This window comes from Ranitomeya imitator, chromosome 7 (assembly GCF_032444005.1).
Source record: "Ranitomeya imitator isolate aRanImi1 chromosome 7, aRanImi1.pri, whole genome shotgun sequence".
Lineage (NCBI taxonomy): Eukaryota > Metazoa > Chordata > Amphibia > Anura > Dendrobatidae > Ranitomeya > Ranitomeya imitator.
Genome location: NC_091288.1, coordinates 219,221,198 through 219,242,888, shown reverse-complemented (window position 1 = coordinate 219,242,888; position 21,691 = coordinate 219,221,198). Strand labels below are relative to the sequence as shown.

At 46.0% G+C, this 21,691-nt stretch overlaps 1 protein-coding gene across 1 annotated transcript in view; it reads right to left on the bottom strand.

The window, feature by feature from the left end:
* LOC138645608 (uncharacterized) overlaps positions 1 to 21,691 on the bottom strand; it is a 133,965-nt gene that overhangs the window by 81,102 nt on the left and 31,172 nt on the right. Inside the window, exons 3-5 of the mRNA XM_069735038.1 lie at positions 13,361 to 13,399; positions 12,499 to 12,681; positions 11,743 to 11,874 (exon numbers count right to left, since the gene is read on the bottom strand). Of these exons, the coding sequence (XP_069591139.1) occupies positions 11,743 to 11,874; positions 12,499 to 12,681; positions 13,361 to 13,399 (354 nt within the window). The remainder of the gene's footprint in view (positions 1 to 11,742; positions 11,875 to 12,498; positions 12,682 to 13,360; positions 13,400 to 21,691) is intronic.

Below are 21,691 nucleotides of genomic sequence, written 5' to 3'. Positions count from 1 at the left end.
GAAGGTGAGAATAGCACGATTTTTTATTTTTTTAAATTATTTTTTAACATTATATCTTTTTATGATTGATGTTTCATAGGCAGCATCAATAGTAAAAAGTTGGCCACACTTGTCCAAATGAGCCCCTCCGTCTCGCTAGGGCCTCGTCACTTGCCCAGATGCGCCGGGTGCTGACGCCGGCCCTGCTCCAGCCCAATGTTTCCTGTGATGTATACTCCAGCCCAATGTCTCCTGTCATATATGCTCCAGCCCAATGTCTCCTGTGATGTATGCTCGAGCCCAATGTCTCCTGTGATGTATATGCTCCAGCTCCAATGTCTTCTGTGATATATGCTACAGCCCAATGTCTCCTGTGATGTATGCATTAGCCCAATGTCTCCTGTGATATATGCTTTATACTTTAATACATACCACGATTCAAGATTCAGAGATACAGCAGAGAAATATAGCACAGCCACGTAGCATATAACACAGCTTAGGCTACGTTCACACTAGCGTTGTGCGCCGCTGCATCGGCGACGCGACGCACAACGCACCAAAAAACACGTGCAAACGCACGCAAAAACGCTGCGTTTTTTGACGCGTGCGTCTTTTTTTGACGAAAATCGGACGCAAGAAAAATGCAACTTGTTGCGTTTTCTTGGTCCGACGCTAGCGTCAAAAAAGACGCACGTGTCGGAAAACGCAACAAGCAAAAACGCATGCGTCCCCCATGTTAAACATAGGGGCGCATGACGCGTGCGTCGCCGCTGCGTCGCCCGACGCTAGCGCGACGCACACTAGCCGAACGCTAGTGTGAACGTAGCCTTACGTAGTATATAACACAACCCACGTAGCATATAGCATAGCCACGTAGCATATAACACAGTCATGTAGTGTATAACACAGCCCAGGTAGTATATAGCACAGCCATGTAGCATATCCCACAGCCCACGTAGTATAGAGCACAGCCCACGTAGCATATAACACAGCCCACATAATACATAGGACAGCCACGTAGCATATAACAGCCCACGTAGCACATAGCACAGCCACGTAGCATATAGCAAAGCCACGTAGTATATAACACAGCCCACGTAGTATATAGCACAGTCCACGAAGTATATAGCACAGCCACTTAATATATAGCACAGCCATGTAGTATATAACAGCCATGTAGCATATAGCACAGCCACGTAGTACATAACACAGCCACATAGTATATAGCAGAACCATGTAGTATATAACACAGCCACGTAGTATATAACACAGCCACGTAGCATATAGCGCAGCCACATAGTATATAACACAGCCACGTAGTATATAGCACAGTTATGTAGTATATAGCACAGCCTGCATAGTATATAGCACACCTCACATAGTATATAGCACAGCCACGTAGTATATAGCACAGCCCACTTAGTATATAGCAGTCCATGTAGTATATAGCACAGCCACATAGTGTATAGCACAGCCCACGTAGTATATAGCACAGTCCACATAGTATATAGCACAGCCACATAATATATAACACCGCCCACGTAGTAAATAGCACAGCCCACGTAGTATATAGCACAGCCACGTAGTATATAGCAGTGTGGACACCATATCCCTGTTAAAAAAAAGAATTGAAATAAAAAATAGTTATATACTCACCTTCCGGCGGCCCCCGAATCCAGCCCAGGCCTTAGCGATACTCCCGCCAGGTCCATTTTCCAGTGATGCTTTGCAGCAATAACCCGTGATGACGTAGCGGTCTCACATGATGCTATGTCATCTGGGGTCATTTTGCAAGGCATTACTGTGAACGGAGCTGCCGAGAGCATCGCGAGGATGGGGAAGGCTGCGGGGGCCGCCGGAAGGTGAGAATAGCACGATTTTTTATTTTTTTAAATTATTTTTTAACATTATATCTTTTTATGATTGATGTTTCATAGGCAGCATCAATAGTAAAAAGTTGGCCACACTTGTCCAAATGAGCCCCTCCGTCTCGCTAGGGCCTCGTCACTTGCCCAGATGCGCCGGGTGCTGACGCCGGCCCTGCTCCAGCCCAATGTTTCCTGTGATGTATACTCCAGCCCAATGTCTCCTGTCATATATGCTCCAGCCCAATGTCTCCTGTGATGTATGCTCGAGCCCAATGTCTCCTGTGATGTATATGCTCCAGCCCAATGTCTCCTGTGATGTATGCTCCAGCCCAATGTCTCCTGTCATATATGCTCCAGCCCAATGTCTCCTGTGATGTATGATCAGCCCAATGTCTCCTGTGATGTATGCTCCAGCCCAATGTCTCCTGTGATGTATATGCTCCAGCCCAATGTCTCCTGTGATATATGCTCCAGCCCGATGTCTCCTGTGATATATGCTCCAGCCCAATGTCTCCTGTGATGTATATGCTCCAGCCCAATGTCTCCTGTGATATATGCTCCAGCTCCAATGTCTCCTGTGATATATGCTCCAGCCCAATGTCTCCTGTGATGTATGCTCCAGCCCAATGTCTCCTGTGATGTATATGCTCCAGCCCAATGTCTCCTGTGATATATGCTCCAGCCCAATGTCTCCTGTGATATATGCTCCAGCCCAATGTCTCCTGTGATATATGCTCCAGCCCAATGTCTCCTGTGATATATGCTCCAGCTCCAATGTCTTCTGTGATATATGCTACAGCCCAATGTGTCCTGTGATGTATGCATTAGCCCAATGTCTCCTGTGATATATGCTTTATCCTTTAATACATACCACGATTCAAGATGCAGAGATACAGCAGAGAAATATAGCACAGCCACGTAGCATATAACACAGCTTACGTAGTATATAACACAACCCACGTAGCATATAGCATAGCCACGTAGCATATAACACAGTCATGTAGTATATAACACAGCCCAGGTAGTATATAGCACAGCCATGTAGCATATTCCACAGCCCACGTAGTATAGAGCACAACCCACGTAGCATATAACACAGCCCACATAATACATAGGACAGCCACGTAGCATATAACAGCCCACGTAGCACATAGCACAGCCCACGTAGTATATAGCACAGCCACGTAGTATATAGCAGTGTGGACACCATATCCCTGTTAAAAAAAAGAATTGAAATAAAAAATAGTTATATACTTACCTTTCGGCGGCCCCCGAATCCAGCCCAGGCCTTAGCGATACTCCCGCCAGCTCCATTTTCCAGTGATGCTTTGCAGCAATAACCCGTGATGACGTAGCGGTCTCACGTGATGCTATGTCATCTGGGGTCATTTTGCAAGGCATTACTGTGAACGGAGCTGCCGAGAGCATCGCGAGGATGGGGAAGGCTGTGGGGGCCGCCGGAAGGTGAGAATAGCACGATTTTTTATTTTTTTTTAATTATTTTTTAACATTATATCTTTTTATGATTGATGTTTCATAGGCAGCATCAATAGTAAAAAGTTGGTCACACTTGTCCAAATGGGCGCCTCCGTCTCACTAGGGCCTCGTCACTTGCCCAGATGCGCCGGGTGCTGACGCCGGCCCTGCTCCAGCCCAATGTCTCCTGTGATGTATGCTCCAGCCCAATGTCTCCTGTCATATATGCTCCAGCCCAATGTCTCTTGTGATGTATGCTCCAGCCCAATGTCTCCTGTGATGTATGCTCCAGCCCAATGTCTCTTGTGATGTATGCTCCAGCCCAATGTCTCCTGTGATGTATATGCTCCAGCCCAATGTCTCATGTGATGTATGCTCCAGCCCAATGTCTCATGTCATATATGCTCCAGCCCAATGTCTCCTGTCATATATGCTCCAGCCCAATGTCTCCTGTGATGTATGCTCTAGCCCAATGTCTCCTGTGATATATGCTCCAGCCCAATGTCTCCTGTGATGTATGCTCCAGCCCAATGTCTCCTGTGATGTATATGCTCTAGCCCAATGTCTCCTGTGATGTATATGCTCTAGCCCAATGTCTCTTGTGATGTATGCTCCAGCCCAATGTCTCCTGTGATGTATGCTCTAGCCCAATGTCTCCTGTGATATATGCTCCAGCCCAATTTCTCCTGTGATGTTTGCTCCAGCCCAATGTCTCCTCTGATATATGCTCCAGCCTAATGTCTCCTGTGATGTATGCTCCAGCCCAATATCTCCTGTTATATATGCTTCAGACCAATGTCTCCTGTGATATATGCTCCAGCCTAATGTCTCCTGTGATATATGCTTCAGACCAATGTCTCCTGTGATATATGCTTCAGACCAATGTCTCCTGTGATGTATTCTCGAGCCCAATGTCTCCTGTGATGTATGCTCCAGCCCAATATCTCCTGTTATATATGCTTCAGACCAATGTCTCCTGTGATATATGCTCCAGCTCCTGTGATATATGCTCCAGCTCCTGTGATACTGTATATGCTCCAGCCCAATGTCTCCTGTGATGTATGCTCCAGCCCAATGTCTCCTGTGATGTATGCTCCAGCCCAATGTCTCCTGTGATGTATGCTCCAGCCCAATGTCTCCTGTGATGTATGCTCCAGCCCAATGTCTCCTGTGATGTATGCTCCAGCCCAATGTCTCCTGTGATATATGCTCCAGCCCAATGTCTCCTGTGATATATGCTCCAGCCCAATGTCTCCTGTGATGTATGCTCCAGCCCAATGTCTCCTGTGATATATGCTCCAGCCCAATGTCTCCTGTGATATATGCTCCAGCCCAATGTCTCCTGTGATATATGCTCCAGCCCAATGTCTCCTGTGATATATGCACCAGCCCAATGTCTCCTGTGACATATGCTCCAGCCCAATGTCTCCTGTGACATATGCTCCAGCCTAATGTCTCCTGTGATATATGCTCCAGCCCAATGTCTCCTGTGATATATGCTCCAGCCCAATGTCTCCTGTGATAAATGCTCCAGACCAATGTTTCCTGTGATGTTTGCTCCAGCCCAGTGTCTCCTGTGATATATGCCCCAGCCCAATGTCTCCTGTGATATATGCCCCAGCCCAATGTCTCCTGTGATATATATGCCCCAGCCCAATGTCTCCTGTGATATATGCACCAGCCCAATGTCTCCTGTGATATATGCTCCAGCCCAATGTCTCCTGTGATGTATGCTTCAGCCCAATGTCTCCTGTGATATATGCTCCAGCCCAATGTTGCCTTTGATGTATGCTCCAGCCCAATGTCTCCTGTGATGTATGCTCCAGCCCAATGTCTCCGGTGATATATGCTCCAGCCCAATGTCTCCTGTGATATATGCTCCAGCCCAATGTCTCCTGTGATATATGCTCCAGCTCCAATGTCTTCTGTGATATATGCTCCAGCCCAATGTCACCGGTGATGTATGCTCCAGCCCAATGTCTCCTGTGATATATGCTTCAGACCAATGTCTCCTTTGATGTATTCTCGAGCCCAATGTCTCCTGTGATGTATGCTCCAGCCCAATGTCTCCTGTGATGTATATGCTCCAGCCCAATGTCTCCTGTGATGTATATGCTCCAGCCCAATGTCTCCTGTGATATATGCTCCAGCCCACTGTCTCCTGTGATATATGCTCCAGCCCAATGTCTCCTGTGATGTATGCTCCAGCCCAATGTCTCCTGTGATGTATGCTCCAGCCCAATGTCTCCTGTGATATATGCTCCAGCCCAATGTCTCCTGTGATATATGCTCCAGCCCAATGTCTCCTGTGATATATGCTCCAGCCCAATGTCTCCTGTGATATATGCACCAGCCCAATGTCTCCTGTGACATATGCTCCAGCCCAATGTCTCCTGTGACATATGCTCCAGCCTAATGTCTCCTGTGATATATGCTCCAGCCCAATGTCACCTGTGATATATGCTCCAGCCCAATGTCACCGGTGATGTATGCTCCAGCCCAATGTCTCCTGTGATATATGCTCCAGCCCAATGTCTCCTGTGACATATGCTCCAGCCCAATGTCTCCTGTGATATATGCACCAGCCCAATGTCTCCTGTGACATATGCTCCAGCCCAATGTCTCCTGTGATATATGCTCCAGCCTAATGTCTCCTGTGATATATGCTCCAGCCCAATGTCACCGGTGATGTATGCACCAGCCCAATGTCTCCTGTGATATATGCTCCAGCCCAATGTCTCCTGTGATATATGCTCCAGCCCAATGTCTCCTGTGATATATGCTCCAGCCCAATGTCTCCTGTGATATATGCTTCAGCCCAATGTATCCTGTGATATTTGCTTCAGCCCAATGTCTCCTGTGATAATTGCTCCAGACCAATGTTTCCTGTGATGTTTGCTCCAGCCCAGTGTCTCCTGTGATGTATATGCCCCAGCCCAATGTCTCCTGTGATATATGCCCCAGCCCAATGTCTCCTGTGATATATGCCCCAGCCCAATGTCTCCTGTGATATATGCACCAGCCCAATGTCTCCTGTGATGTATGCTTCAGCCCAATGTCTCCTGTGATATATGCTCCAGCCCAATGTCTCCTGTGATAAATGCTCCAGACCAATGTTTCCTGTGATGTTTGCTCCAGCCCACTGTCTCCTGTAATGTATGCTCCAGCCCAATGTCTCCTGTGATATATGCTCCAGCCCAATGTCTCCTGTGATAAATGCTCCAGACCAATGTTTCCTGTGATGTTTGCTCCAGCCCAGTGTCTCCTGTGATATATGCCCCAGCCCAATGTCTCCTGTGATATATGCCCCAGCCCAATGTCTCCTGTGATATATGCCCCAGCCCAATGTCTCCTGTGATATATGCTCCAGCCCAATGTCTCCTGTGATGTATGCTTCAGCCCAATGTCTCCTGTGATATATGCTCCAGCCCAATGTTGCCTTTGATGTATGCTCCAGCCCAATGTCTCCTGTGATGTATGCTCCAGCCCAATGTCTCCGGTGATATATGCTCCAGCCCAATGTCTCCTGTGATATATGCTCCAGCCCAATGTCTCCTGTGATATATGCTCCAGCTCCAATGTCTTCTGTGATATATGCACCATCCCAATGTCTCCTGTAATATATGCTTTATCCTTTAATACATACCACGATTCAAGATGCACAGATACAGCAGAGAAATATAGCACAGCCACGTAGCATATAACACAGCTTACGTAGTATATAACACAACCCACATAGCATATAGCATAGCCACGTAGCATATAACACAGTCATGTAGTACATAACACAGCCCAGGTAGTATATAGCACAGCCATGTAGTATATACCACAGCCCACATAGTATATAGCACAGCCCACATAGCATATAACACAGCCCACATAATACATAGGACAGCCACGTAGCATATAACAGCCCACGTAGCACATAGCACAGCCACGTAGCATATAGCAAAGTATATGCTCCAGCCGTATGTCTCCTGTGATATATGCTCCAGCTCAATGTCTCCAGTGATATATGCTTCAACCCAATGTCTCCTGTGATATATGCTCCAGCTCACTGTCTCCTGTGATGTTTGCTCCAGCCCAATGTCTCCTGTGATGTATATGCTCCAGCCCAATGTCTCCTGTGATGTATGCTCCAGCCCAATGTCTCCTGTGATATATGCTCCAGCCCAATGTCTCCTGTGATGTATGCACCAGCTCAATGTCTCCAGTGATATATGCTTCAACCCAATGTCTCCTGTGATGTATGCACCAGCTCAATGTCTCCAGTGATATATGCTTCAACCCAATGTCTCCTGTGATATATGCTCCAGCCCAATGTCTCCTGTGATGTTTGCTCCAGCCCAATGTCTCCTGTGATATATGCTCCAGCCCAATGTCTCCTGTGATGTATGCTCCAGCCCAATGTCTCCTGTGATGTATACGCTCCAGCCCAATGTCTCCAGTGATATATGCTTCAACCCAATGTCTCCTGTGATATATGCTCCAGCCCAATGTCTCCTGTGATGTTTGCTCCAGCCCAATGTCTCCTGTGATATATGCTCCAGCCCAATGTCTCCTGTGATGTATGCTCCAGCCCAATGTCTCCTGTGATGTATACGCTCCAGCCCAATGTCTCCTGTGATATATGCTCCAGCCCAATGTCTCCTGTGATATATGCTCCAGCCCAATGTCTCCTGTGATATATGCTCCAGCTCCAATGTCTTCTGTGATATATGCTACAGCCCAATGTCTCCTGTGATGTATGCATTAGCCCAATGTCTCCTGTGATATATGCTTTATCCTTTAATACATACCACGATTCAAGATGCAGAGATGTAGCAGAGAAATATAGCACAGCCACGTAGCATATAACACAGCTTACGTAGTATATAACACAACCCACGTAGCATATAGCATAGCCATGTAGCATATAACACAGTCATGTAGTATATAACACAGCCCAGGTAGTATATAGCACAGCCATGTAACATATCCCACAGCCCACATAGTATAGAGCACAGCCCACGTAGCATATAACACAGCCCACATAATACATAGGACAGCCACGTAGCATATAACAGCCCACGTAGCACATAGCACAGCCACGTAGCATATAGCAAAGCCACATAGTATATAACACAGCCCATGTAGTATATAACACAGCCCACGTAGTATATAGCACAGTCCACGAAGTATATAGCACAGCCACTTAGTATATGGCACAGCCATGTAGTATATAACACAGCCATGTAGCATATAGCACAGCCACGTAGTATATAACACAGCCACATAGTATATAGCAGAACCATGTAGTATATAACACAGCCACGTAGTATATAACAGCCACGTAGCATATAGCGCAGCCACATAGTATATAACACAGCTAGGTAGTACATAGCACAGTTATGTAGTATATAGCACAGCCTGCATAGTATATAGCACACCTCACATAGCATATAGCACAGCCATGTAGTATATAGCACAGCCCACGTAGTATATAGCAGTCCATGTAGTATATAGCACAGCCACATAGTGTATAGCACAGCCCACGTAGTATATAGCACAGTCCACATAGTATATAGCACGGCCACGTAGTATATAGCACAGCCACATAATATATAACACCGCCCACGTAGTATATAGCACAGCCCACGTAGTATATAGCACAGCCACGTAGTATATAGCAGTGTGGACACCATATCCCTGTTAAAAAAAGAATTGAAATAAAAAATAGTTATATACTCACCTTCCGGCGGCCCCCGAATCCAGCCCAGGCCTTAGCGATACTCCCGCCAGGTCCATTTTCCAGTGATGCTTTGCAGCAATAACCCGTGATGACGTAGCGGTCTCACGTGATGCTATGTCATCTGGGGTCACTTTGCAAGGCATTACTGTGAACGGAGCTGCCGAGAGCATCGCGAGGATGGGGAAGGCTGCGGGGGCCGCCGGAAGGTGAGAATAGCACGATTTTTTATTTTTTTTTATTATTTTTTAACATTATATCTTTTTATGATTGATGTTTCATACGCAGCATCAATAGTAAAAAGTTGGTCACACTTGTCCAAATGGGCCCCTCCATCTCGCTAGGGCCTTGTCACTTGCCCAGATGCACCGGGTGCTGACGCCGGCCCTGCTCCAGCCCAATGTCTCCTGTGATGTATGCTCCAGCCCAATGTCTCCTGTCATATATGCTCCAGCCCAATGTCTCCTGTGATGTATGCTCCAGCCCAATGTCTCCTGTGATGTATGCTCCAGCCCAATGTCTCCTGTGATGTATATGCTCCAGCCCAATGTCTCCTGTGATGTATGCTCCAGCCCAATGTCGCCTGTGATGTATGCTCCAGCCCAATGTCTCCTGTGATGTATGCTCCAGCCCAATGTCTCCTGTGATGTATGCTCCAGCCCAATGTCTCCTGTGATATATGCACCAGCCCAATGTCTCCTGTGATGTATGCTCCAGCCCAATGTCTCCTGTGATATATGCTCCAGCCCAATGTCTCCTGTGATGTATGCTCCAGCCCAATGTCTCCTGTGATGTATGCTCCAGCCCAATGTCTCCTGTGATGTATGCTCCAGCCCAATGTCTCCTGTGATGTATGCTCCAGCCCAATGTCTCCTGTGATGTATGCTCCAGTCCAATGTCTCCTGTGATGTATGCTCCAGCCCAATGTCGCCTGTGATGTATGCTCCAGCCCAATGTCTCCTGTGATGTATGCTCCAGCCCAATGTCTCCTGTGATGTATGCACCAGCCCAATGTTTCCTGTGATATATGCTCCAGCCCAATGTCTCCTGTGATGTATATGCTCCAGCCCAATGTCTCCTGTGATATATGCTCCAGCCCAATGTCTCCTGTGATATATGCTCCAGACCAATGTCTCCTGTGATATATGCTCCAGCCCAATGTCTCCTGTGATATATGCTCCAGCCCAATGTCTCCTGTGATATATGCTCCAGCCCAATGTCTCCTGTGATATATGCTCCAGCCCACTGTTTCCTGTGATGTAAATGCTCCAGCCCAATGTCTACTGCGATATATGCTCCTTTGTATAGTATATCAGTCTCGGTGTCTCCTATGTGATGTATAGAGCATTTTCAGTGTCTCCAGTGTGATGTATACAGTAGATCTTCCACTGCTTGAGATCTATAAATGTAACATGAGCAGTGATGACTTTCCTCCTGTGAGGAGACCTGCAATGTAATATACATCTGTGTTCAGTACATCTTACTGCTCTGAGTCCTTTACAAAACTTGTAATCGCAATGAGTCCCTGTGCCCCAGACCAATGCAAAAGCGGCTGCAAGTAGCGACATCATCCATACCACCTACCATCACAGCCACACCAAGAGAAGCAGCTCCAGCCTTCACATTGGGGGGGGGGGGGAATTAATATTTTTACCACATAAAGCAGAATCATATTCAAGTTAATAATTTTCTGTGCCCCCTAATGATGGTACAAATATCCGAATGGCCCTTGGTAGAAAAAAGGTTCCTCACCCCTGTTTTAGAGCAACACCGTGCACATTTTAGTGACCTTATCAAATATATTTGTAAAAGGGTAAAAGTCATAATCCCATCTCGGTCTTTCATGCCTGACACGGGAACAAGTTCGTCCAGTTGCCGACCACTGATGGTTCTGCGGAAGCTGCTGAGCGCGGCTGAGCTGCGCTGTCCGTACCTCCCATTTGTTGTATTTCTAAACAGAGTAGCTCAGCCGCCCTCAGATGTTCCCGTAGCTCGTCTTAGGTGCTTGGATAAAGTAATTCTCCTCTCGGCCATCACAGGCTGAGATGTTAATAAGAGCTTCACACCGGCCAGTCACTTTAGGAAGAGTCTGGGCTCTAACAATAACGTGTCCTCCTATTTATCTGACTACTCTGTTGTCCCATCATGAGGCTAAGGGTATGTGCACACGACGCGGAAAACACTGCGGATCCGCAGCAGTTTCCCATGACTTTACAGTACAATGTAAACCTATGGGAAACAAAAAACGCTGTGCACATGCTGCGGGAAAAAAACGCGTGGAAACGCAGCGGTTTACATTCTGCAGCATGTCACTTCTTTCTGCGGATTCCGCTGCGGTTTTACAGCTGCTGCTATAGAAAACCGCAGTTGTAAAACCGCAGTGAAATCCGCAGAAAAACCGCGGTAAATCCGCAATAAATCTGCAGCAAAAACACAGCGTTTTTGCCCTGCAGATTTATCAAATCCGCTGCGGAAAAATCCGCAGTGGACCATTATATGTGTGCACATAGCATGAGACTCCCGGCTCTGATGGACAAATCTGTCCGGGAAGCCTTTCCATGTTTATCCCTCTCCCGGGTCTAGATGCAAACACAACATAAAAACACTAATACAATGTCACAAAACATGTAAAGTGACACAACGGTGATGTTCGTCCTTGAAACAGTCCCGTTTAGCGCTCAGGTCATTTACCGCTTGTCTTTGATTTTCTTGCTCTTTTTGGTTTCTCATCTTTCTCTCTCAGCTGCTTTGATGCTCGTTTGCCGCCCGCGGCTCCACCGGAGGTTTTTGCTTTTATTGCTGACTGCTCAGTGGCTTTTGTCTCTGTAAAAACATAAATGTAACCTGCTCATAACTCCATGAATAACATCGTCATCTGCAGTTATGTGTCCAGCAGAAGAGGTCACATCTGGGGAACGCCTGTAGATTAAGGGCCGTTAAAGGATCGGCGATCGGCTACGTGCAGACCGATCTGCTGACACTTCATTGCCGGTGCAGACAGTCTGACTTCACTTCTACGTGCACAGAATGGTCATAAAGAAAGTCGATCTGTGTGCGTGGAACATTATGTTGGCGGCAGTACACCCCCCCCCTGTTTACACAGAACGTGCTGCCAAGAACCATGATGTGTAAACCAGCTTATAAATCATTTTGGCCTGATCAATGAACATTTTGCTCTTTTATTGGGTCACTGCCGACTTGTTTAGAAAGACCAATAATCGAGAAGGAGATTCCTTGAAATTCTCGTTTCTCAAATGGACCCTAAGAATGAAATTACATTTCCGTAATGTGAACACTGTGTGATCGTGACCATTATACAGCCGCTAATCCGCTGTTTAGGCCAGCCTAAGAACGCTGTTTCCCAACTCTCAGCCTGTCGAAATGGAGTCAGTCCTGACCTACATCACTTTGTTATTCCGCACCACCCAATGCTGCACGGCTGGTTACCGCTTTTTGGTTTCCTTCTTCTCTTAGGTTTGGGTTGTTCACCAGGTTGTTGGCTCGTCCCCGGCTCACATCCCGTATGAGCCTCCATAGGTTTCACGGTCACAGTCGGCTTAGAGATTTTTCCTACTTTCACGTTCTGCTTCTGATCCGCTCCGCTGACCAATCCACCACTCGTCCCAGAAGCTTCATGCATGAAATAGAGGTAACACAACAAACGTCATAACAAAGAAATCAACACTTTACATAAACCATGATTTGTCCTTGTTGTCGCTGGGTCCCGAACATCCACGTAACCCAGTTCCTGTCTTGGGCGCCGTTCACATTGCGTGCGAGTCCTTCATCTACTAAACACATCGGGAGAGTAATCTGAAACATATGATTTGCACTAAACTCTCCTTTCTATTTACTCCTCTTTTAAAGTCTACTTCATGTGTTCTCATTTATTTTATGTTCATCGATAAAGGGGTGTTTTTTTTGTTTACCAGTTGATTATGGCCAATTTTTTTTTTGCACAAATTTACTCAATTTTCCCTTCTCCTGGAGTGATTTTATGTACGCCTGAAATTTTTGTGCAAAAATTATTCAATATTTTCATAGAACATGCAACTATTTGCTTGAAGAAGGCACAAAAAATTTAATCCACAACATTTTTTTGATTTTGTGCAAAATTTATCAACACTGTGCAAAATTTTGAAGAATTTGGAGGAAAAAAAAATGACAACAAGGAACACAAATAAAAAAGAGAAAAGTGCCAAAAAAAAAATGATAGTCTCAAACCCCGAAACACCATGGATCGTGCTCCCCACCTTCTGGACCTTTCTTGTGTCTGACCCCAATTTCAGTGGTCTAATATTACACTTACCGGCCTCTGATTTCTTTGGACGCTTCTTTACATTTTTATCTGGTGAGATAAAAGCAACACATTACCTTACTGCCATGTTGTGGTCCGGCAGATGGACCCCCAGTCGTCCCACGGTAGGGGGGCTGTATATGGGCTCACTAGACTCTTACCAACATTACGGACCGTTTCTAAGTGAACTCCATTGCCATATGCAACATGGTCCAGGACTGGGTTAACGGTGACTGGCTGCCATTTATTACCCGTAACACCGTTGCAGTGGAGAAACCACCTAAACTGCAGGTTCACTGAGCTGAGGCCTTGTTAAAATATGGTAATCTGTACTGCAATGTTATACTTTGCCCTGTGTTTATATATATATACAGTACAGACCAAAAGTTTGGACACACCTTCTCATTTAGAGATTTTTCTGTATTTTCATGACTATGAAAATTGTACATTCACACTGAAGGCATCAAAACTATGAATTAACACATGTGGAATTTTGTACTTAACAAAAAAGTGTGAAACAACTGAAAATATGTCTTATATTCTAGGTTCTTCAAAGTAGCCACCTTTTGCTTTGATGACTTCTTTGCACACTCTTGGCATTCTCTTGATGAGCTTCAAGAGGTAATCACCGGGAATGGTTTTCACTTCACAGGTGTGCCCTGTCAGGTTTAATAAGTGGGATTTCTTGCCTTATAAATGGGGTTGGGACCATCAGTTGTGTTGAGCAGAAGTCTGATGGATACACAGCTGATAGTCCTACTGAATAGACTGTTAGAATTTGTATTATGGCAAGAATAAAGCAGCTAAGTAAAGAAAAATGATTGGCCATCATTACTTTAAGAAATGAAGGTCAGTCAGTCCGAAAAATTGGGAAAACCTTGAATGTGTCCCCAAGTGCAGTGGCAAAAACCATCAAGTGCTACAAAGAAACTTACATGAGGACCGCCCCAGGAAAGGAAGACCAAGAGTCACCTCTGCTTCTGAGGATAAGTTTATCCGAGTCACCAGCCTCAGAAATCGCAGGTTAACAGCAGCTCAGATTAGAGACCAGGTCAATGCCACACAGAGTTCTAGCAGCAGACACATCTCCACAACAACTGTTAAGAGGAGACTTTGTGCAGCAGGCCTTCATGGTAAAATATCTGCCAGGAAACCACTGCTAAGGACAGGCAACAAGCAGAAGAGACTTGTTTGGGCTAAAGAACACAAGGAATGGACATTAGACCAGTGGAAATCTGTGCTTTGGTCTGATGAGTCCAAATTTGAGATCTTTGGTTCCAACCACCGTGTCTTTGTGCGATGCAGAAAAGGTGAACGGATGGACTCTACATGCCTGGTTCCCACCGTGAAGCATGGAGGAGGAGGTGTGATGGTGTGGGGGTGCTCTGCTGGTGACACTGTTGGAGATTTAATCAAAATTGAAGGCATAGTGAACCAGCATGGCTACCACAGCTGTTGTGAATTCCGTTCTTGGGCTCCCTCCCGTGGTTTTGAGTGGTATGGCTGCTTCTTGGATTTAGCTTCAGCAGCTGTTTTCACTGATCGTCTTTCTGGCTCGGCTTTATTAGTCTGGCCTTTTCCCTCATTCAATGCCAGTTGTCATTGTTCCTGCCTGGAATCTTTGCTCCTAGGATTTTCCTGACTCTCTGACCAATTCAGCAAAAGCTAAGTCCTTGCTTGTTCTTTTGCAGTTTCTTGTTGTTTACTTGTTGTTTTCTACTTTCTATGTTTTGTTCATTAGTCCAGCTTATCAGTATTGATCGTTTCAGCTAGGCTGGAAGCTCTGGGCAGCAGAGTTTGCCCTCCACACCTTTAGTCAGGTGTGGAGATTTTTGCATTTCTCTGCGGTGGACTTTTTCTAGTTTTTATTACTGACCGCACAGCGCTCTGTCCTGTACTTTTTCTATCTAGCTAGACTGGCCTCCTGTGCTAAATCTTGTTTCATACTACGTATGTCATTTCCTTCTCCTCTCACAGTCATTATTTGTGGGGGGCTAATCTATCCTTTGGGAATTTTCTCTGAGGCAAGATAGTTTTCCTGCTTCCATCTTTAGGGTTAGTTAGTTCTCTGGCTGTGACGAGATGCATAGGCAGCGTTAGGAGCATTCCACGGCTGCTTCTAGTTGTGTGTTGAGCTTAGGGACTGCGGTCAGTATAGTTGCCACCTGCTCAGAGCTAGACGTGTTATGGCTGGCAATCAGGCAACACAGCGTGCAGTAATCAGCGCACATACAGAGATCTGGCAATAACCAAAAACAATAGGACGAGCTCTGAGACGTGGAATCTCTGTAGACTGCAGTACCTGATCTATCCTCACACAACTGGAAGCAGCAGTGGATTGCGCCTATCAACTACCTATGCAACTCGGCACTGCCTGAGGAGCTGACTAGCCTGAAGATAGAAATACAAGCCTGACTTACCTCAGAGAAATACCCCAAAGGAATAGGCAGCCCCCACATATAATGACTGTTAGCAAGATGAAAAGACAAACGTAGGAATGAAATAGATTCAGCAAAGTGAGGCCCGATATTCTAGACAGAGCGAGGATAGCAAAGAGAACTATGCAGTCTACAAAAAACCCTAAAACGAAAACCACGCAAAGGGGCAAAAAGACCCACCGTGCCGAACTAACAGCACGGCGGTGCACCCCTTTGCTTCTCAGAGCTTCCAGCAAAAGATAATAACAAGCTGGACAGAAAAAACAGAAAACAAACTAGAAGCACTTATCTAGCAGAGCAGCAGGCCCAAGGAAAGATGCAGTAGCTCAGATCCAACACTGGAACATTGACAAGGAGCAAGGAAGACAGACTCAGGTGGAGCTAAATAGCAAGGCAGCCAACGAGCTCACCAAAACACCTGAGGGAGGAAGCCCAGAGACTGCAATACCACTTGTGACCACAGAAGTGAACTCAGCCACAGAATTCACAACAGTACCCCCCCCTTGAGGAGGGGTCACCGAACCCTCACCAGAACCCCCAGGCCGACCAGGATGAGCCACATGAAAGGCACGAACAAGATCTGGGGCATGGACATCAGAGGCAAAAACCCAGGAATTATCTTCCTGAGCATAACCCTTCCATTTGACCAGATACTGGAGTTTCCGTCTAGAGACACGAGAATCCAAAATCTTCTCCACAATATACTCCAATTCCCCCTCCACCAAAACAGGGGCAGGAGGCTCCACAGATGGAACCATAGGTGCCACGTATCTCCTCAACAACGACCTATGGAATACATTATGTATGGAAAAGGAGTCTGGGAGGGTCAGACGAAAAGACACCGGATTGAGAATCTCAGAAATCCTATACGGACCAATAAAACGAGGTTTAAATTTAGGAGAGGAAACCTTCATAGGTATATGACGAGAAGATAACCAAACCAGATCCCCAACACGAAGTCGGGGTCCCACACGGCGTCTGCGATTAGCGAAAAGCTGAGCCTTCTCCTGGGACAAGGTCAAATTGTCCACTACCTGAGTCCAGATCTGCTGCAACCTGTCCACCACATAATCCACACCAGGACAGTCCGAAGACTCAACCTGTCCTGAAGAGAAACGAGGATGGAACCCAGAATTGCAGAAAAATGGAGAGACCAAGGTAGCCGAGCTGGCCCGATTATTAAGGGCGAACTCAGCCAACGGCAAAAATGACACCCAATCATCCTGGTCAGCGGAAACAAAACATCTCAGATATGTTTCCAAGGTCTGATTGGTTCGTTCGGTCTGGCCATTAGTCTGAGGATGGAAGGCCGAGGAAAAAGATAGGTCAATGCCCATCCTACCACAAAAGGCTCGCCAGAACCTCGAGACAAACTGGGAACCTCTGTCAGAAACAATATTCTCAGGAATGCCATGTAAACGAACCACATGCTGGAAGAACAAAGGCACCAAATCAGAGGAGGAAGGCAATTTAACCAAGGGCACCAGATGGACCATTTTAGAAAAGCGATCACAGACCACCCAAATGACAGACATCTTTTGAGAAACGGGAAGGTCAGAAATGAAATCCATCGAAATATGTGTCCAAGGCCTCTTCGGGACCGGCAAGGGCAAAAGCAACCCACTGGCACGTGAACAGCAGGGCTTAGCCCTAGCACAAATTCCACAGGACTGCACAAAAGCACGCACATCCCGTGACAGAGATGGCCACCAGAAGGATCTAGCAACCAACTCCCTGGTACCAAAGATTCCTGGATGACCGGCCAGCACCGAACAATGAAGTTCAGAGATAACTTTACTAGTCCACCTATCAGGGACGAACAGTTTCTCGGCCGGACAACGATCAGGTTTATTAGCCTGAAATTTCTGCAACACTCTCCGCAAATCAGGGGAGATGGCAGACACAATGACTCCTTCCTTGAGGATACTCGCCGGCTCAGATAACCCCGGAGAGTCGGGCACAAAACTCCTAGACAGAGCATCCGCCTTCACATTTTTAGAGCCCGGAAGGTATGAAATCACAAAATCAAAACGAGCAAAAAATAACGACCAACGGGCCTGTCTAGGATTCAAGCGCTTGGCAGACTCAAGATAAGTAAGGTTCTTATGATCAGTCAAAACCACCACGCGATGCTTAGCACCCTCAAGCCAATGACGCCACTCCTCGAATGCCCACTTCATGGCCAGCAACTCTCGGTTGCCCACATCATAATTACGCTCAGCAGCAGAAAATTTCCTGGAAAAGAAAGCACATGGTTTGAACACTGAGCAACCAGAACCTCTCTGTGACAAAACCGCCCCTGCACCAATCTCAGAAGCATCAACCTCGACCTGGAACGGAAGAGAAACATCAGGTTGACACAACACAGGGGCACAGCAAAAACGACGCTTCAACTCCTGAAAAGCTTCCACGGCAGCAGAAGACCAATTAACCAAATCAGCACCCTTCTTGGTCAAATCGGTCAATGGTCTGGCAATGCTAAAAAAATTACAGATGAAGCGACGATAAAAATTAGCAAAGCCCAGGAATTTCTGCAAACTTTTTAGAGATGTCGGCTGAGTCCAATCCTGGATGGCCTGAACCTTAACCGGATCCATCTCGATAGTAGAAGGGGAAAAGATGAACCCCAAAAATGAAACTTTCTGCACACCGAAGAGACACTTTGATCCCTTCACGAACAAGGAATTAGCACGCAGTACCTGGAAAACCATTCTGACTTGCTTCACATGAGACTCCCAATCATCTGAGAAGATCAAAATGTCATCCAAGTAAACAATCAAGAATTTATCCAGATACTCACGGAAAATGTCATGCATAAAAGACTGAAAAACAGATGGAGCATTGGCAAGTCCGAACGGCATCACCAGATACTCAAAATGACCCTCGGGCGTATTAAATGCCGTTTTCCATTCATCTCCCTGCCTGATTCTCACCAGATTATACGCACCACGAAGATCAATCTTAGTAAACCAACTAGCCCCCTTAATCCGAGCAAACAAGTCAGAAATCAATGGCAAGGGATACTGAAACTTAACAGTGATCTTATTAAGAAGGCGGTAATCAATACACGGTCTTAGCGAACCATCCTTCTTGGCTACAAAAAAGAACCCTGCTCCCAATGGTGACGACGATGGGCGAATATGTCCCTTCTCCAGGGACTCCTTCACATAACTGCGCATAGCGGTGTGTTCAGGTACGGACAAATTAAATAAACGACCCTTAGGGAATTTACTACCAGGAATCAAATCGATAGCACAATCACAATTCCTATGCGGAGGAAGGGCATCAGACTTGGACTCTTCAAATACATCCTGAAAGTCCGACAAGAACTCTGGGATGTCAGAAGGAATGGATGACGAAATAGACAAAAATGGAACATCACCATGTACTCCCTGACAACCCCAGCTGGTTACCGACATAGAGTTCCAATCCAATACTGGATTATGGGTTTGTAGCCATGGCAACCCCAACACGACCACATCATGCAAATTATGCAGTACCAAAAAGCGAATAACTTCCTGATGTGCAGGAGCCATGCACATGGTCAGCTGGGCCCAGTACTGAGGCTTATTCTTGGCCAGAGGTGTAGCATCAATTCCTCTCAACGGAATAGGACACCGCAAAGGCTCCAAGAAAAATCCACAACGTTTAGCATAATCCAAATCCATCAGATTCAGGGCAGCGCCTGAATCCACAAACGCCATGACAGAATATGATGACAAAGAGCACATTAAGGTAATGGACAAAAGGAATTTGGACTGTACAGTACCAATAACGGCAGAGCTATCGAACCGCCTAGTGCGTTTAGGACAATTAGAAATAGCATGAGTAGAATCACCACAATAGAAACACAGTCTGTTCAGACGTCTGTGTTCGTGCCGTTCTACTTTAGTCATAGTCCTGTCGCACTGCATAGGCTCAGGCTTACTCTCAGACAATACCGCCAGATGGTGCACAGATTTACGCTCGCGCAAGCGACGACCGATCTGAATGGCCAAGGACATAGACTCATTCAAACCAGCAGGCATAGGAAATCCCACCATTACATCCTTAAGAGCTTCAGAGAGACCCTTTCTGAACCAAGCCGCTAGTGCAGATTCATTCCACAGAGTGAGTACTGACCACTTCCTAAATTTCTGACAATATACTTCTACATCATCCTGACCCTGGCACAAAGCCAGCAAATTTTTCTCAGCCTGATCCACTGAATTAGGCTCATCGTAAAGCAATCCCAGCGCCTGGAAAAATGCATCAACATTACTCAATGCAGAATCTCCTGGTGCAAGAGAAAACGCCCAGTCCTGTGGGTCGCCGCGCAAAAAAGAAATAATAATCAAAACCTGTTGAATCGGATTACCAGAAGAATGAGGTTTCAAGGCCAAAAATAGCTTACAATTATTTCTGAAGCTCAGGAACTTGGTTCTGTCACCAAAAAACAAATCAGGAATAGGAATTCTTGGTTCTAGCATCGATTTCTGATCAATAGTATCTTGAATCTTTTGTACATTTACAACGAGATTATCCATTGAGGAGCACAGAGCCTGAATATCCATGTCCACAGCTGTGTCCTGAAGCACTCTAATGTCTAGGGGAAAAAAAAGACTGAAGACAGAGCTAAGAAAAAAAAATGATGTCAGGATTTCTTTTTTCCCTCTATTGGGAATCATTGGTGTGGCTCCTTGTACTGTTCTGGCTGGCAATCAGGCAACACAGCGTGCAGTAATCAGCGCACATACAGAGATCTGGCAATAACCAAAAACAATAGGACGAGCTCTGAGACGTGGAATCTCTGTAGACTGCAGTACCTGATCTATCCTCACACAACTATAAGCAGCAGTGGATTGCGCCTATCACTACCTATGCAACTCGGCACTGCCTGAGGAGCTGACTAGCCTGAAGATAGAAATACAAGCCTGACTTACCTCAGAGAAATACCCCAAAGGAATAGGCAGCCCCCCACATATAATGACTGTTAGCAAGATGAAAAGACAAACGTAGGAATGAAATAGATTCAGCAAAGTGAGGCCCGATATTCTAGACAGAGCGAGGATAGCAAAGAGAACTATGCAGTCTACAAAAAACCCTAAAACGAAAACCACGCAAAGGGGCAAAAAGACCCACCGTGCCGAACTAACAGCACGGCGGTGCACCCCTTTGCTTCTCAGAGCTTCCAGCAAAAGATAATAACAAGCTGGACAGAAAAAACAGAAAACAAACTAGAAGCACTTATCTAGCAGAGCAGCAGGCCCAAGGAAAGATGCAGTAGCTCAGATCCAACACTGGAACATTGACAAGGAGCAAGGAAGACAGACTCAGGTGGAGCTAAATAGCAAGGCAGCCAACGAGCTCACCAAAACACCTGAGGGAGGAAGCCCAGAGACTGCAATACCACTTGTGACCACAGAAGTGAACTCAGCCACAGAATTCACAACATAGACGCATGTCGCTCCTTAATCACCAGATCATAACAGTACAACTGGCCAAAAATGAGCTGATTGCCTCTCAAAAGAAGGAAGAGAAAAAGAGTTCTGAGCCATTTTTTTTTCTCTTTAGTTTGTTTTGTCTTTTTCCTTCCTCTTGATCTCTGGGTGATTCGGGATTTGGATGCAGGCATGGATGTTCAGAGTTTATGTTCTCGTGTGGAGCACCTTGCTGCACAAGTACAGAGTATTCAAGATTATGTGGTTCAGACTCCGGCCTTAGAGCCTAGAATTCCTACTCCAGATTTGTTTTACGGGGATAGATCTAAGTTTTTGAACTTTAAAAATAACTGCAAATTGTTTTTTGCTCTTAAACCTCGTTCCTCTGGTGACCCCATTCAGCAAGTAAAGATAGCTCAATATAGATGCATTCTTTCAATCGCTCGGATTATTGTATGACGAACCTAACTCTGTAGAGCATGCTG